Source organism: Aedes albopictus, chromosome 2 (genome assembly GCF_035046485.1).
Source record: "Aedes albopictus strain Foshan chromosome 2, AalbF5, whole genome shotgun sequence".
NCBI lineage: Eukaryota > Metazoa > Arthropoda > Insecta > Diptera > Culicidae > Aedes > Aedes albopictus.
In genome coordinates, this window is record NC_085137.1 from 263,597,352 (window position 1) to 263,614,710 (window position 17,359).

Consider the following 17,359-nt stretch of genomic DNA (forward strand, 5'->3'; position numbering starts at 1 on the left):
AGAATTTACATTCTCACCATACTAAAATTCAGCTCATTACTACAAATCTAGTACTACACCGAACGTGGCTAAGGGGCCGTTCATAAACCACGTAGACTTTTTGGGGAGAGGGGTGGTCTGGCCAAAGTCTACGCTCCATACAAATTTCAAAATTTTTGTATGGACAAAAGTCTACGAGGGGGGAGAGGGGGGTCTGAGATTTCCAAATTTTGGTCTACGTGGTTTATGAACAGCCCCTAAATATAATAACCATTTCTGCAATGAAATGGTTCAAACAGCGTGGGTATTATGATTTCTTGACTAATTTGATTCTGTTTGAGCAAAGCTTTGGGTAACTGTGTTGTTGAAGTTGCATGAAATAAATAATACAACAACAAAGTTACCCAAACTTTTGCTCAAACAGCATCAAATTAGCCAAGAAATCATATAACCCACGCTGTTTGCACCAATTCATTGCAAAAATGGAGAATTGAACATCTCACCATACAAAAATCCAGCTCACTACTTTCAATCTAGTACTTCACTGATTGCCTCCTATTGAAACTAGTTTATTTGTGGACGCAGTAGTGCCCGTGGCAAGTGTTTTTTTTTTCAATATAAACGGTTCATGTGTTATTCACGCTTGTAGATTTTAGATAAAAAAGCATTACATTTTTCAACGTTTTCAATAGAGATTTCAATTTGGTGAATTCAATGCAGCTTATACAGTATGACCCATAAAAAAATGCGACAGTTTTCAAAGTCATCGTTCCCCTACTTCGAACTGATTAACCTTGCATGTATCTATTGGATAGTATAGTAGAGCCACTAATCTGATAATGGCAAAGGGACATAAACTGATTTCATGCACTTACGTTTGGAAATATAACGTTGAACATATGGATGTCGAAATCGTCCACGCGCCAGAGGCCGTTTTTTAAGGATATCGTTTTCTTTCATTTCCTTTAATCACATTCAATCAAATTTTATTTTCAAAATAGTACTTTTATGGCTGGATAAGGTCTTCAGGAGTTCGTTGGTTCGTCGGACAAGAACGAAAAAAATATTTACTGATAAATTAAGAGACATTTTCTGGAAATTGAATTATTTGACAAATGATAATTTTAAGAAAATATAATGTTTTGAGCATGAAATTGTTTATAAGTACTTAATATTTGCACCTATCATAAAGGTAGGTTTATATGCCTTTATCGACAAAAATTTGTTTTGAAAAATGTTTAAACAGTGTTTAGTTTTTTATTAATTTTTCTTAAATATGGTTTTTAATATGTAGCACCTTTTTTAGTTTTTGTTTCCTAAACATTTGAAATTGTTTTTAAAATATTTTTCAAACATGGGCGTAATAAAGAGTACATATTTCTTCATTGTTCTCATGTGTTTAAAAGTTTCTATCTTAGTTCATTTTGCTCTGAAAATTAGAGGAAAACTTGATTTTATTTAGAAATTGTTAACAATTATAAGGTATCCCATATACGTAACCAATGAATATTTTGACAAGAGATCCTGTATGACAATGACCTTCTTATTGTATCCTAACCCAAAAAAGTTTAATTCATTAGGGTTATTTTATTAAAAATCATCAAATACCGCAAAAAAATGAAATGTCGCATTTTTTTATGGGTCATACTGTACTTATATCTGAAAAACTTCGGTGAAGTCACCGGACAGACAAACAGGGCTAACTGTGTTATTTCCAGCAACTACTGCATTCGGGTGTCTAAGAGTGATAGATTATTTTCTGCAATTAAAAAAAAAATCAAAATTTTCGTCTGTTGTCTGTGATTTTTTCCATCAAATGCTGTGTCTGGATGTCTAAGGTTGTCACTAGTTTTGTTCTCTGCATCTGATAATGAAAATTATAGATAGTAGAGTAAACATAGATCCGTGATGATGAATCCGTTGTATCCAAACGAACTGTCAAAAACTGTATCCAAACGAGCATGACGTCATGATTCCAACAACACCAATGAAGCGCATGACGTCAAATTTAACCGTCGCACTCTTGAAAAATACTATTCACACGCTTAAAACATTTTACTCAGCGATGTCCGCGGATCTATGTTTACTCTACTATCTATAATGAAAATGAACTGAAATGTCAAATATTAAAAAAAAAAACAAAATTTTCAACGTCTGTTGTCTGTGATTTTTTTCATCAAATGTTGTGTCTGGTTTTCTAAGGTTGTCACTGGTTTTGTTCTCTGCATCTGATAGTGAAAAAAAAATGAAGTGTCAAATATTTTATTTTTTGTCAGAATTTCCCCGCGTGCTGCGTCTGGTTGGCTAGTCACCGGACAGACAAACAGGGCTATTATATGAATGAAATGAATGATTATAGAAATCCAAAAACAAAATGTTTTTTTTTTTTCACATGATACGTGACTGTTTTCACTAAATTATGTCCATTTGTTATACGGTTCTATTTAACGCGATTTTTATTACGCGCTTTGGATATTATAGGGACAACCTCAATCTCGTATAAAACAGGAATAGGGTATGAGTGCCATCAGAAATCTTACACTCCCATATTCATCCTATTCCAAAACAAGCAATTACGACACCGATTTATTTTGTTCTTTTTGTTTTAATGTGTGCTCACTTCTAACAAAAAATACAAAAATAATAAACAAAACAAACAGAGCTTCAATCGTTTGTTTTTCGTGGGATAAAAATAGGAGCCGCAAAGGGAACCAATGCCCTATATACATAGGGAACCACGTTGACCATAACTGATATCATAGGCACCAATTTGAGACGTGGTTGGGGGGGGCGAAGCTCTTCAAAGTTGGACAATATTCAACTTTTTTCACCTCAATGTACTATTTTTCGCGTAAATATGCCTAAATTAGATAAACTGCGTCGATATTTTCCGAATTTCATTAATTTTGAGAGGCCTTGCCCCCCAACTACGTCACAAGTTGGCGCGTATGACTGATATACTTACCAAATATTTTCGAGATTAACTGGAGAACTTACCAGATCTTGGTACATAAAGATTTAGGTACAAACAATCTTCAGATTGATTGGACAACAGTGGCAGAAGACGTCTTAAATGGGCCAATCGCCCACGAGTATGTTCAAAAAGGCCGTCTGAACCGTACAGTTTGGGTAAAGCTTGGGGGCATACCGGTGAAAAGTTATCGGCCAATTTGGTGGTTTTCCACGTAGATGGTGTTACCGGAGGCATGTAGCTGTAACGAAGTAAATCAACTTTACATTGTGAATTTGAAACATAAGGCCACTGGACAAAATTTCGGAACGACAAAAGAAAAAAAAAACGAAAGGAAGAAATAATATGCAAAAAATTGAACGCCTAGAGTGATATTTAGTATAGTGATTCAAATTGAGTTTGTTGTCCTTTGTTGAAATAAAGTAGGTGAAACGACTTACCGTAAGCTCCCGATTGGTGGTGAAGCATATGGTACTCCGAGGAAAGCTTCTACAATTGGATTGGAGTGTAGCACTATACCTCTCAGAGGCCCATATTTTGTTTTGATAATGTTGGTACTGTATTTATTGTTCTGGTAGGCTGCAGATACGATAGGTACGCACAAGGACAGAATGAGAAGCATTTGTAGTTTGAAATGCAAGTCCTTACATTTTTTCACAAATAAGAACATCCATGTTATCATCGTGAATATTGCGGTAGTTGTTTTGAGGAACCGGCTTGAAGAAGTGTACTTTTTACGAGTGCCAGCATTCCGTTTTGTATGATAAAAACAGGTTCCATCAATTGTTCTCGTTGTACATCCGACATTCAATGTGATTACAATTTTCATGTAACGGTCACCTGAACGATTACTCGACCATACTATATTACAGTTGCTATCATTAATGATTGCTATGTAAATCCTATAATCTATCCATTCAACAATATAGAAGACGTCGTATGCCCATGTTGAGTTGTTGTAAATATGTATTGTAAATTCCTTACGCATGTAATCAATTCCATTCACAATATGTTTGTGCTGCTTATTAATGATTAGCTCATTATGTTCAATATTATGGTATGTAGCAAAAGATGCTTCGTACTGCACACAATCATAATTATATTTGGTAGTTCTTGAATATATTCTCAGAACTATACAACTCTTTCTTCCTTGTACTACAACTTCTGATTGTAAAGCTACCTTATTTTCCGATTCCTCTGATATTTCGTCGCTTAGTCTGATGGTTATATTAAATTCATCTGTTTTTGATTCAATTGTGAAGCTTTCAGAAGGTTTATTTAAGACAGTACAGCGGTATTTATAGGTTCGCGGTGAATAGAATTTCAGAGTGGTATTCATAAATGTGAAGATGGATGAAATTCGCAGCGCTATTCTTCGAGGAAGGAGGTAAGTTTTGATTAATATACTCTTGAAACATTGTGATTGTTTCTTTTCGTCAGTATGATGAGTTACGACGTTGGTTGTCATCGCTTTATTGGAGTAAACCAAATTTACTCTGACGGTAGCACAACTGACGACGAGGCATAGAAAAAAGTGACACATCAGTTGTATTGTGGTGATAAAGCTTTCTTTGCCTGAAACAATAAACGGTGGCTCGAAGTTGAGCTGTATCAGGTGCTGGTGGCTCGGATGAATGGAGCACGGAGCGAAGTGAACTTCATCTTGACCGAGGTTGTATGGCGCTGGAACTTTCTGCATAATATCAGAACTCTTTTCATACTGGTTCGATTGCTTTCGGTGACGGCACCAGTGATAATGCTCGTACGCTTGAACGAAAATTTTTCCTTTCTTTCTTGGAGACGCTGGGTACGACTGAGCACTTAGTGTCTGATTTTCATCCTTCTGTCATCTGCGAAAGAAAATTGAATAGGGTGAGTATTTTGTGGACCATGCTTTTATGAATATAAAACTATGCACATGCTTGAAGCATATGAGTGCTCTAACGTAGGATGCTGGATACTTGTTTGGCCTGCACTAAAGAGTCAAATCGATAGGAGAGAAATACATCAGTCTTATCGGCACAATTGACGTGGTCCTTTAATATTTGTAACATATTTTCATTAGTTTTCACACATGTAGCACTGTGTGAATCAGGTGAATCTATTTTGTCACAACATGGCTTTACACATGATTTCAAAAACTGTATCCGTAAATGCTGTATGTCCCCTAAGATGTCATTTTGACGTAGGACTACGTCTCTGTTTTCTATACCCGGTGTCATTTTAAAATTTAAAAAACCAAGAGCGTCACGTTTGAGTGAAAGATTTTAAACGCTCACAGTATCTTCCCACTGAACGAAATGATAAACAAATCCCGTTATTCGAGAGATGAAACTCCCACGTTCAATTTGTAATATTCGGTGAACCAAAGAATCATTGATAAATAATTGAAAAGTTGTTTTAAAGTTAGACATTGAAATCGCTGAAATCTATAAATATGGGTAGCGGACAAATTTTCTCGTTCAGTCCACCAACGCTCTCTGATTGGTGCGCATCGTGGGGGCAACTACGATGCAGGAAGGAATGCGATCAAGCGATAGCTGTTCGTCAGTTCCATTTCGACCACCGTCAAGGTGACACCTCGAGATGGGCAGCGGCACATCGACTCAGTGACGACACTCGGCTATCAGATTGATAGCACCGGGAATCTCATTCACGGCAGCAAGCGGCGGGCCAGTTTTCGATGGCGTCTAGCGTTGAGCGCGGAGAAAACCAACACGAATTGCGTTGCATTGTAAATTCATCAAAATCGTCCATTATTCAAACGGTCAGGACCATCGAAAATGATTTCTCAAGAGTTAATTGGATAAATTTCCACCCTCGATCGAGAAAGGTGTAGTGCAAAGCAAGGATACACCTTTGTGACATCGTTTCTCAGCAAGAGTGAAGCCGGCCATTAATCGCATCCACGGCAACAAGCGGAGGGCCAGTTTTCGACGGCGTTCAGCATACGCATAGTGGCAAAGTGAATTCATTTAGTTTTCTTCCTAAAATTATCCATTATCCAAATGGTCCTTTTAAGGACCATCGAAAATGATGTCTCAAGAGCTGTGAATCGGATAATTTCATTCCAATAGACGGGAAAAGTGTAGTACAACCGAAAAGTGAATGATTGAATGCTTGGTGACTCAGCCAGCAACAATTCTGATGCCTAATTGATCCACCCGGACTTTGACAACGCATTATCATATCCGGAACATTTGGCGTGAAAAATTTTTCAACTCCAACATTTTTCAAATTAAATTGACCCAAATCATCTATTGTTTTGGTTACATTTGATAATCGTTTGATACGTCTGGAGCATAAGGGGCGGGTCATGCAAACCAATTTAACTGAAAAGCCAGCCGAATGGGAGGAGCTGCATATGCTAATGTAGGGGAATAAAAGCAGTGTCCTCTGTTTTTTTCCGTCATTTTCATTGGATCAACCAAAGGGAGTGGATGCCACCTCCGCAGCTGCGCACCAATCTTGCGACGACTCTCGTCTATTTAGCCGATAGAACCAGGAATCTCATCCACGGCAGTTAGCGGTGACAGTTTTCAATGGCTTCCAGCATTCTGTGTGGATAATTTTCAATTGTATTGCCGAAAAATTCTTTTATTTAAAAGGTCCTTTTCAGGACCAATGAAAATTATTCAAACTATTGTCAAATCTAGAATATTTCACGAAACTTCAATCAAAATTATCTAAAATTTCGTTAACAGCAGTTGAGTTGTGTCAAATACACATGGCTACGGTGGCGCTATCTGTTCATTTCATAGCGGCAATTTTAGTTATTTTAATGATTGTAGCGATCGCAATATGATGTTTGGGAAGCTATGGCTTAACGCCTTCCAATATTATAATCATTTTATCCTTTCAACGATTTTTTTTCAAACAACGAATGAACATTTATCTTCAAAATTAAATAATGCTCAACCCTCAAGTGATGGACAACCGCGCGAGCTACGGAAGGTTTAACTAATAGGAAGCAATCAGTGAAGTACTAGATTGAAAGAAGTGAGCTGGATTTTTGTATGGTGGGTTGATCAGTTCTCCATTTCTGTAATGAAATGGTACAAACAGCATGGATTATATGATTTTTTGACTAATTTGATGCTATTTGAGCAAAAGTTTGGGTAACTGTGTTGTTGTATTATTTATTTCTTGCAACTTCAACAACACAGTTACCCAAAGCTTTGATCCAACAGCATCAAATTAGGCAAGAAACCATATAACCCACGCTGTTTGCACCATTTCATCGCAGAAATGGAGAACTGATCATCTCACCATACAAAAATCCAGCTCCCTACTTTAATATCAATTTTAGGTATTAGAGCACATGTTGCTCTTCGCATGGTATTTGTGAGGTATGCCCTTCTGCTCGGGATAACACGCAGGCAAGTCATTAATTTATTTTTATTTTTTTTTAATTTAGTATATTTTGATTGATAATGGTAAAAACTAATTAAATTGCAATTTGTTTTACAGTTCAACGAGCAAATAAAATTCTTATTCTCTTACGTTTGCAATATTATCACACCTGTTGATAAATGTAACATAATTTATAAAATGTTTCATAACTATTTTTTTTTGTCTTTTGTTAATGTTATTCAGTTCTGGATACAGCAGCTCCTTGAAAGTGAACCTCCTCCGGTTGCTCAGTCTGGCCGCCAACGTGTTGTTCAGGAGCTCCCACGTCACTCGTTGACATTCGCTGAATTTGTGTTTGAGCGACTCCGATCCTGCGTTGCAGTGTGCGCAATTTTCCGAGTCAAATCGACGAATTGTATGCCACAACTTCCAGTGCTCGATTTTTTCATTGACCAAGAGATAATATGTACTACGTTGGCATGAATCCAACTCCTTGCTAGCAATGTTGAGCCACACACGCTCCCAGTTCACTGTCGGATATCTCTGTTCTATTCTCGGCTGATCAGTTTGATCAATATAAAAGCGGTGAATTTGATCGGAGGATGGGTTTTGTAGGATCGGAGGCAAACTGAGACGCGCTGGCAGGTTTTTTTTTGACAAAGGAGATCTGCAGATGGGTGTGGGGGAGGAGAGAATTATAAAAGGGAATGGACTCAATCTCTCGGAGATGACGGTGATTAACAGCGATGTGGATTTCAGTGCCATCAATTGAATTTAAATCCGCCTTGGTCCCTTGGTTTTGACAACTGCATCATTAGTACCGTAAACCGGGGTCAAATTGATCAGCGGGGTGAAATTGATCACTCGGGTACTACATTGTAATTCCATACTAGGAACTCTTAAGCGTCGTAATGATCTTAACCTTTTTACGTCATCTGATTCGTAGATGTCTAGAGATGAGTGTAGACTTTTAATTTTTTAGAAAAAAGTTAGTTTTGCCTTATTTTTTCAAGGAATTTGCAATGTATTTCTCATTTAGCTGAAATCATTGCTACTAAACAAACAATTGCTAATAGGACTTCCCGTGAATTATCTGTTTTAACATTCTTGTGGAGCCTTGGTAGGGATGTAATGCAGCTAATCAGAAAATGAAGTTATAAAAAGTTCATTTTATGAAGCCATTTTTTGTGATAGAAATCACTTATTTTAAATGAAATTGCCTACCTTTAGGCGTTTAGGGGAAATTTCAAAATTTGATTTTGCATTTAAAGTAATAAATTCACTAGTTGTAAGATTTTAGACGCGTTATTCGGTTTTAGAAGAGCAAAATTAAGCGGTGAAGGAAATTTTCCTTTCCAACCGATGCTTAATTATATACTGATCAATTTCGCCCCAAAGTGGCATTTCCAATTATTTGATATTTGAAGTTATTTAACTTAAAGTTTAAATTTGTTGAACAAAAATCTGTCACATGGTTCCATGGAGATCCACTGGGTACTGGTTTTAAAGAAATTCTTTTGGCAATATTTGAACAGGCACTGATGTTATCCTCAAAAGTTGTATTAAAGTGATCAATTTGACCCCGGATTACGGAACACGAGCTGGATGTCCCTTTCATAAAAACGTTCCGATGGTTGACGTATTTTTTCCGTATGCATGTTGTTTGCAGGCAGCACCGACGACATGTACCAAACTTTCGCGGTGATGAAAGTGTTTATAAATATCACCTTTTGCTGGATAGTGAGCATGCGCATCAAAAACAACAGAACGTCCTGAAGATTCAGGTTTCTGCAACCAAAATGGCATTATGACCATATTGCAATTGTTTAGTATAGTACAAAAAAGTAGTAGGTTGTGTTACTGAAACGGCAAGTATAAATCACATTTTATAGTGCTGAGTTGCAAAAAGATATTTAAAATCCACTTGCGTCATTCAGAATAAGCCATGTTTTGAAGCATCCCACGAATAACTGTAAATATCGAATTATGCAGTTTTTGAGGAAAAATGTTGAATATTCGATGGTCTAAACGAAGTTTTTGTAAGAAATCAGTGTATAATAGGGTGACAAAGGGTATTATCGGCAGGTTTGTTCTCTTCGTCAATGGGGGGATTTAGTGGGCCAAATTGCCTGAAATTCGGGCACAGAACTCAGCTTGGTTGGGAAGGAATTGAGGCCAACTTTGAGATCAACAGGTTTCAACAAACCCCCCATGACGAAGAGAACAAAACTGCCGAAAATACGTAAGTTTGCCTAGTTATTTATGTGACGAGTTGCAAAAAGTTGATTTTTTCAACATGAGTCGTCCATTTATCCAACGAGGCTTGCCGAATTAGATAAATACGAAGAAAGGTGCTGAAAAAAAATCGAGTTTCGCAACGAGTGTCATCCTAAATTTGTTTGTTAAAAAATATTCTCAGTTTAGTTGAAAATCGGAGTTTTCGACTAGCGAAATTGAGGTTTTCTCCAAATCCGTGCGTCGGACCTAATTTCGGAAGTAATGCGCTGTATAGTAAACCTGGTCCGCTATACAGCGCACCACTTCCGAAGTTAGGTCCGACGCACAGATTTGGAGAACTATCAACTGCACGGAGAATAATATTTCTTGAACCATAATAGACAAAAATACGGTTATCGGGACCAGAAATTATGAACGGACCAGACACTGAAGTTTCTATCCAATGCAAATCAAGCCTAATTTTACAAAACTTGCCTCTTAAATTTGTAGTTAGTAATTTAAACCTCAAATAAGGGGTCATATAAGGTACCCCGGGGCAAGTGAGAAACGGGTGCAAGTGAAACCTACAGCTATATTTTTTTTATTATTTTACTATCAAGACTAACATTCTTCATGGAAAACATAGGTATCACACCTACGGATATTTTGAATACATAAAGTGTTGTTTCCTCCATAAAGATATCAATTATGTTTTTGTTGCTCATATGTCATTTTCAATTCACTAAGTGAGATTGACGTGCTCTACTACATCCGTCGTTTAAAAATAGATTTGTTATTCTACAAATACTTCTACGGTTTCAGAATAATATTTGAAGTTTTTGCAAATGATTTTAAGCGAAAATGCTGTATATATTTTTTATTACTTTTAGTGAGACCTATAAGAATAAACAAACAGAATTTCATAAATTGATCTTACCTTGTCTAGCCTAAGACAACATTAGGCAACGTAACGCTAAAATAGGCTATTTCAGAAGTTGACATGACACGACTACTACTTCAAAATTATCATATCACAAACACCACTTTGCCCGATGGGCCCAACCTGGTGAAATTTAGAACATTGGGTAAGGAAGTGATGATAGCAATCGTTTGTATCCACATCTGACAGAATATACCTCTGCGCCAGCACAAATTCATGCGGATGTTGGAGTGTTGGTGGGAATTGGTTGGCAGAAGGTTCACACATTGGTGTGTGGATACCAGGGTAAGGTGATAGAATTGTGTGTTTTTACTACTTTGAAGATGTGCGGCACAGTTCGCTTGATTGTATTACTTGTAGGCGTTTTCTAATAGGATTGAGATACTGTGCTGTGAAAGTTTGGAAGGAAGGGAAACGGCTTTTTCAACCCTTTTCTGTTCTAGCGATGGTTATATGAACATGTGAATATGCATGAGTTGTATATGTAGAGAGCAGAGAGAAAGTATATAGAAAGATACAAAGTAGGAGGTAAGGGACGGGCCAGGGATTGAACCCCCTTCTGCATATAAATCAGATGCGGTAGCCACCAGACCACCAAGCCCGTCTCTTCTGAGCAATCAGGAACCGTTCATGAAAAATAAGAATAGAAAAAACGGCCCTTTCAAAATTGACGGTTAAAAAAAAAACATTATTTAGTGATCGTGAGATTCTGAAAGGGAGAAGATTTTACTGAAAATTTCGAAACCCAAGATTCCCTATTGGCGAGATTCATCAATTACCGTCGTGCGGGGCTTCTTTTTACACTTTTTCATGGTTTTTCAACTTCATGACATTATGACTCCCAGAGTAGTTAATGGATGTCCACAATTTTTACACACAATAATCGTGAATATGTATGTACGATGTACGCAAAATTTGAGCTTAATCCATCTATAAACAAAAAAGTTGTTCATACACCAATCGGACACATCGCATATAGAACTGAATGGGGGCTACTTTGGACAAACTTAACTATAACAAAACTGCATTTAAAATTCCAGGTTAACTACATTGTACCAATACTGTAGCATACTATATCGTACAGGATTTCAATAAATAAATATATGCGTTTTAGATTATTCTGTGCTATCTTTGGTGTTATGAGCAGCTTGATATTGTAATATAGACAACCTTAAAAAAGGGACCATCAACCCTTTATTTAGGTGAAAAGATCATTTATAATGTATAACGATACAAATATTCGATTATATATGCTACGCTGATACATTTCGAATGAATTGATCAACCCTTTGAAATTTCTGGACTATAGAAACAATGCATACAGAGCATGTGTTCTGACACGTTATATATTTTTTTTTATGTATTCGATGTTTCTTCGCGTCCATGCAAGCAATAAAGAGTCTGTTTGAAAAACAATTTCAACCAAATGAAGGGGAATATATTGCTTCATAATAGTCCCAAAGACATCAAACAGATTTGAACTATATTTTGAATTAAAAAAAAAACATATTCAAAAGTGTCGAAAGTAGAAGTAGCCCCGCATTTCAAAAGTTGCCCGCACGACGGTGTGTAATATAAAGAGCAAATTTCGAACTCTTTAATCACTTCATTTAAAAGCACTTTTAGTATTAAAAGTGCTACAGTTGAATTAAGTTTTATTCCCAGCGATTTGTTATTTTATGTGTTGCGTAAACTATGCGCGATACCACAAAACTCTTATAATTTAAATCTCTGAACATAGCTATAGCCTGTCCCAGAAAGTATGGGCACAACTTTACAGCTCTTCGGTTTTGGAATGAATGCATAAAAAACTTTATTTTCACACATATCCTGCCTTAACATATTAACATCTAATTCCAATAATTTAAATTTGCATTTAACAATTCGTTTGAATGCGGTAGAAGATTCCCTAAAAGACCTTTTAAAGCTTCTGCACAAATTGCAGTATTTTTCAATAACATCGCCTAACAAATTGTTTTCTATGCATAAAATTAAGCTCGATAAAAATTTCGAAAAATATATTCGTGTATTTCTCCATGCGTATTATACAACCCTTAGTTTGAATTGAAAACATATACTTTTGAACATGAAAAATGAAATGAAACACCAAAATCGATATTTTTGAAACCCCGTTTATCTAATAGTTGAAAACAAGCTTCTGAATATACACTCCCGTTCAAAAGTTTGGGGTCACCCCCTCAAAAACATGTCATTTTTTTAGGCCAATATCTCCGCCAATTTGTGTCCGATTTTAAAACCCTAGGTTTCATTCAAAAGATAATAAGTCAAAGAAACTTTGAACATGATTTAAAAGAAACTTTTTCAAAAAATTTTGTATGTAAACTTAACCCAAAGTTGCCAAATTTTCTTAAAATTGAATATAAACTTACGGCAGTGTCGCTGGAAGTTGGGTCGACCAAATTTTAAGATGAGAGCGGAAATATGACCCATTTTCTATTAGCTTTCAACTGCTTTTTACAGAACTTAGCTAAAAAATCTAGAAAAAAAGTTATTAAGTAAATTAATTCTTGATGTCATCGACCAAAAGTTTGGGGTCACCCCTCAAAATGCTGTATCGGCCAAAAGTTTGGGGTCACTATCGTAAAACATGGAAAAGTGATTTGTTGATATCTTTGTCATCTTTCATTCAATTTTAATTCTTCTTGGCTTATTTGAAACAAAATGAATGATACTTACTGCATAGACATTGAATCACACATATTTGTTGAAATTTACATACTAAAACTTAACGTAAAGTTGCCTCATTTTTTGAAGCGTGGGAAAATGTGCTAACTTTATATAACATTTTTATATACAAAAATCGTTAAATACGTTAAGTTGAAGACATCAAACGTAAATTTAGTTAATTATCTTTGAAATGAGCCAAAAATAATTAAAATTGAACAATAGATGACGAAGATATTACCAAATCACTTTTCTATGTTTTACGAAAGTGACCCCAAACTTTTGGCCGATTCATCATATTGAGGGGTGACCCCAAACTTTTGGTCGATGACATCAAGGATTAATTTACTTAATAACTTTTTTTCTAGATTTTTTAGCTAAGTTCTGTAAAAAGCAGTTCAAAGCTAATAGAAAATGGGTCATATTACCGCTCTCATCCTAAAATTTGGTCGACCCAATTTCCAGCGACACTGCCGTAAGTTTATATTCAATTTTAAGAAAATTTGTCAATTTTGGGTTAAGTTTAAATACAAAAAATTTTGAAAAAGTTTCTTTTAAATCATGTTCAAAGTTTCTTTGACTTATTTTCTTTTGAATGAAACCTAGGGTTTTGAAATCGGACACAAATTGGTGGAGATATGGGTCTAAAAAAATGACATGTTTTTGAGGGGGTGACCCCAAACTTTTGAACGGGAGTGTATATCACAACATGCAGAAAATTAAATATTATTTTAACTATAAGTAAAATAAATGCTCCAGCTTTATAAAGTGTAGATTGAATTATTTTTATTCTCGTTAAAACATGTTTTAAAACTCGAATGTCTGTGGGCATGTCTTATCCAGAAATAAAAAAGGCGATTTTTTTCAGTTTTCTCAAAATTCTGAAATACCCGTACGCATAGGAAAAACTTATTTTTATAAAATAATTCAGTCAACCATCTGAGGAAACATGTTTTCAAATATAACATGTGAAAAAAAATCGAAAAAAATGTTTCGAATTTGGATATTTGGCACAACCGTGAAAAAGTAGTTTATGCAGAAGTTTTAAAAGATGTTTTTTCATTTTTAACATTCTGCATAGAAAAACCCTTTTTAATGTATATACTCCTTACACTGCCTATAACTGCATAACAGTCACATTCGACAAAAGTAGGCATTGGAGCAAATGGAGCTCAAAGTTTGCAACTTGCGTTAGTATGGAAAAGGATTGAAATTTCAAAAATATGCCGAAAATTCAAAATTAATCCTTTGCAATGAAATCTTCTACAACTCTTCTTCTATGCAGGGCGAAGAGTTGTAAAAATAAATAGACCAAAATATGATTGGCGGTACGCTGTGTATTTTCAGTGTGTATTCTCAGTCTGACTGTTATGCGGTTACATTCGTGAATATTTGATAATGAGACAAAATGACTTGATATTTATTTCACATTTTGTAGAACAAAATTGTCAAGTTCATTTGGGTGGATGAAAGTACTGCTAATTTAGAGATGATCCCTGGAAATAACTCAATATTGACAAAAACTGCAAATGTTACAAATATGCAGTTTGGGCAGTACAGGTATCAATTAAAATACTCTGAATAAAAATACAAAAATATATAAATTGTTGTTTTTTTAGAAAATGATTGTATTTTCGCTATACAAAGTTATGCCCATTCTTTCTGGGACACCCTATATTCGTATAAGATGTTCATGATTTATGGTACCTTATTTGCAGCAATTTATATTAAACTTTGTATAGGTCTCACTTGCCCCGTGAACCGCAGTAAATGAAAATCTGCTACACTTTTCTTTATATGCACAATTTATGGTATTTAAATATTTTGAAACAGTTTTAATGCACGTTAATAAGTAGAAATACATCAATAACGTCTTTTGGATCCATTGGAATTATTAAATAATTTGTGTTCAAAAGTGCGTAAGTATTGGCATGACAAAACCAAATTAGCTCTTTTTTAGGTCTCACTTGTCCCGGGGTACCTTACCTTCACCTTCGTTTTGTTTTTGTACATACGGTGCAGTATGCGGCGGGAAAAAATGCAAAAGTGGTTTTCAACTTCAAGCCTCATTTTCGTTCATTTGACGTTAACCAATTTATGTTTCAACGTTCCATGATCTCCAACAGGTTAGTTTTCTTTAAAGTTTTTTTTCAATCCCATTCTGGTCACTAACCTTTACAAGACGGCGTCTGAAGCTGAAGACAATCAGAATTTTCAAACCACTTAAGGACAAGGTATTTGGAGTACATTGCTCAAAATATCTAGAGCACCGTTTTTTAGAACCGTTGAACGGATTTGGATTAAAATGCATCACGCTGTTGACAACCACTGAACAATTAGCGTGATGCATTTTTATCCAAATCCATTCAACGGTTCTAAAAAACGGTGCTCTAGAAATTTTGAGCAATGTACTCCAAATACCTTGTCCTTAAAAGTACGCGACCTGTGTAAATTTCATATGTGATGAAACAAAAATCTTAATTTTCTCCACAATATCATAAACAATATATGTGTTCATATGACACGAATGCCACAATAATGGTAAAGTGTCGTTAATAAATAGTAATAATAGTAATATGTGCTTATTTCATCTAGAATGTGAAACGAATGGGTGACAAAACGTCGAATGCCAAAACGTCGAAAGGACAAAACGTCGAAGGGACAAAACGTCGAAAGGACAAAACGTCGAAAAGTGCGTAAGTATTCGCAGTTCAGTGTGGATTTTTTTAAATTTTGTGTTAATTTCAATCGATCCTGTTGGTAGCCTGAGGGGGGTGGTAAAACGGTAGATCCACCAAGATGGCAGGATGACGAACTGATTAACAGCGACACATGGACATTGTCTCGTGTCACTGCCCGAGCGCTGATGGTTAGTGACTACTTATGCATTCAGACCCGAGTTGATACCATCAACTGAGTAAAGAGTATTTTGTGGATACTTAGCATTGTTGAACTAGTACCATATCCTGTGAATACCGGATGAATTGCGGAGAAGGACAGCTATTTTAGGCAGAACTTCGGTTCTGAATGAAGAAAGCATTCCTTCCCACCCCTTATGTTGGAATGGAAAGTACCGGCAAGTCGTGCCATAAACCAAACCAGACGCCTTTGAAGGAACAATGCGCCCGATGATTGCCATCGCCACCCTAAAGGTGCCAGAGATCCGGCCGATGATAGCCAGAGGGCGCTATCGTAGTCACCCTGAAGGAAGTTGTGATGTAGGGGAAAGTGGGGTAATATGCCATTTTTCAAACTTTCATCGTTTTCAATGATAAATAGCTTCATTTACTAGGTTTTCAAAGTGTTAACAGCAACTAGACAATATTTGCACGATACTTCAGCAAAAATATTCACTAAACTAATGTATTTTCATCGATTTATAGCGATTTCAAAAACTGGTTCGTAAAACGGAAGTGGTGCAAAAATGCCACCTGCCATGGGGTAAGATGCCACTTCATGAAAACGTTCAAAAATTACGTCCATTATTTTTCGAGCATTTCTGACTCCCTTTGCTCCTCTGGTTCGCTATTTTCGTATGCTCAATACATGGAGTGTCACCCCTCTCCACGCTAAACGATAGTCGTCATATTTGAATGACCCCTTACATGAAAAGCGTAGACATTAACAACCATGCGCCTCCATATGTGTCTCTATCTGATTGGAAACACTTGGCTGGTAATAAAATCATCAGAAAACCTTAATTGCAAGCACGAACAACCGGAAGTTGGTAGTTTTCATTGGGAAATCGAAAGATTTTCCATGGCTATGGCAGCTTAGCTTCTAGAAGAATGTTTTATGTAAACATATCTTGACACCATTCACCTATAGTAATGGTCAAATCACATCTAGGAATGATTTTATGAGTTGGGCCATTTCACCACATCTTGGCATTTTGGGCTTTGTTCCCCTAATGCTGAAAGTTTGTGGGAGGTGCCACTGGCAGTGTGCCTCTTGCAGTGTTGCATTTGAAAGCGATCAACTTGCGTTGAACTTCAAATACGGCACGCTGCGATCAAACATATTTGAACATTGTTCAGAGCTTGGAACGCGCGTGAGCTCGTAAGTGAACGCAACTTGAACAAATAGTAAGAACTGCACCCGTAGAATGCCAACATGGTACCCTGGTACCCGGTAAACGGAAATGGTCATGTTTCTGCCATTTTTTCACCAAATCTTGCAATATTGGGCTGATTCGATTCAGAAACTCTCCCATT

At 36.2% G+C, this 17,359-nt stretch overlaps 1 protein-coding gene across 3 annotated transcripts in view; it reads right to left on the minus strand.

Annotated features, from left to right (window-relative positions):
* LOC109411553 (uncharacterized) overlaps positions 1-17,359 on the minus strand; it is a 239,126-nt gene that overhangs the window by 123,389 nt on the left and 98,378 nt on the right. For all 3 annotated transcript variants that reach the window (XM_062851707.1, XM_062851708.1, XM_062851706.1), the window contains exons 2-3: positions 3,391-4,800; positions 2,977-3,191 (exon numbers count right to left, since the gene is read on the minus strand). In XM_062851707.1, coding sequence (XP_062707691.1) covers positions 2,977-3,191; positions 3,391-4,649 — 1,474 coding nt within the window. In that variant the 5' untranslated portion in view covers positions 4,650-4,800. The remainder of the gene's footprint in view (positions 1-2,976; positions 3,192-3,390; positions 4,801-17,359) is intronic.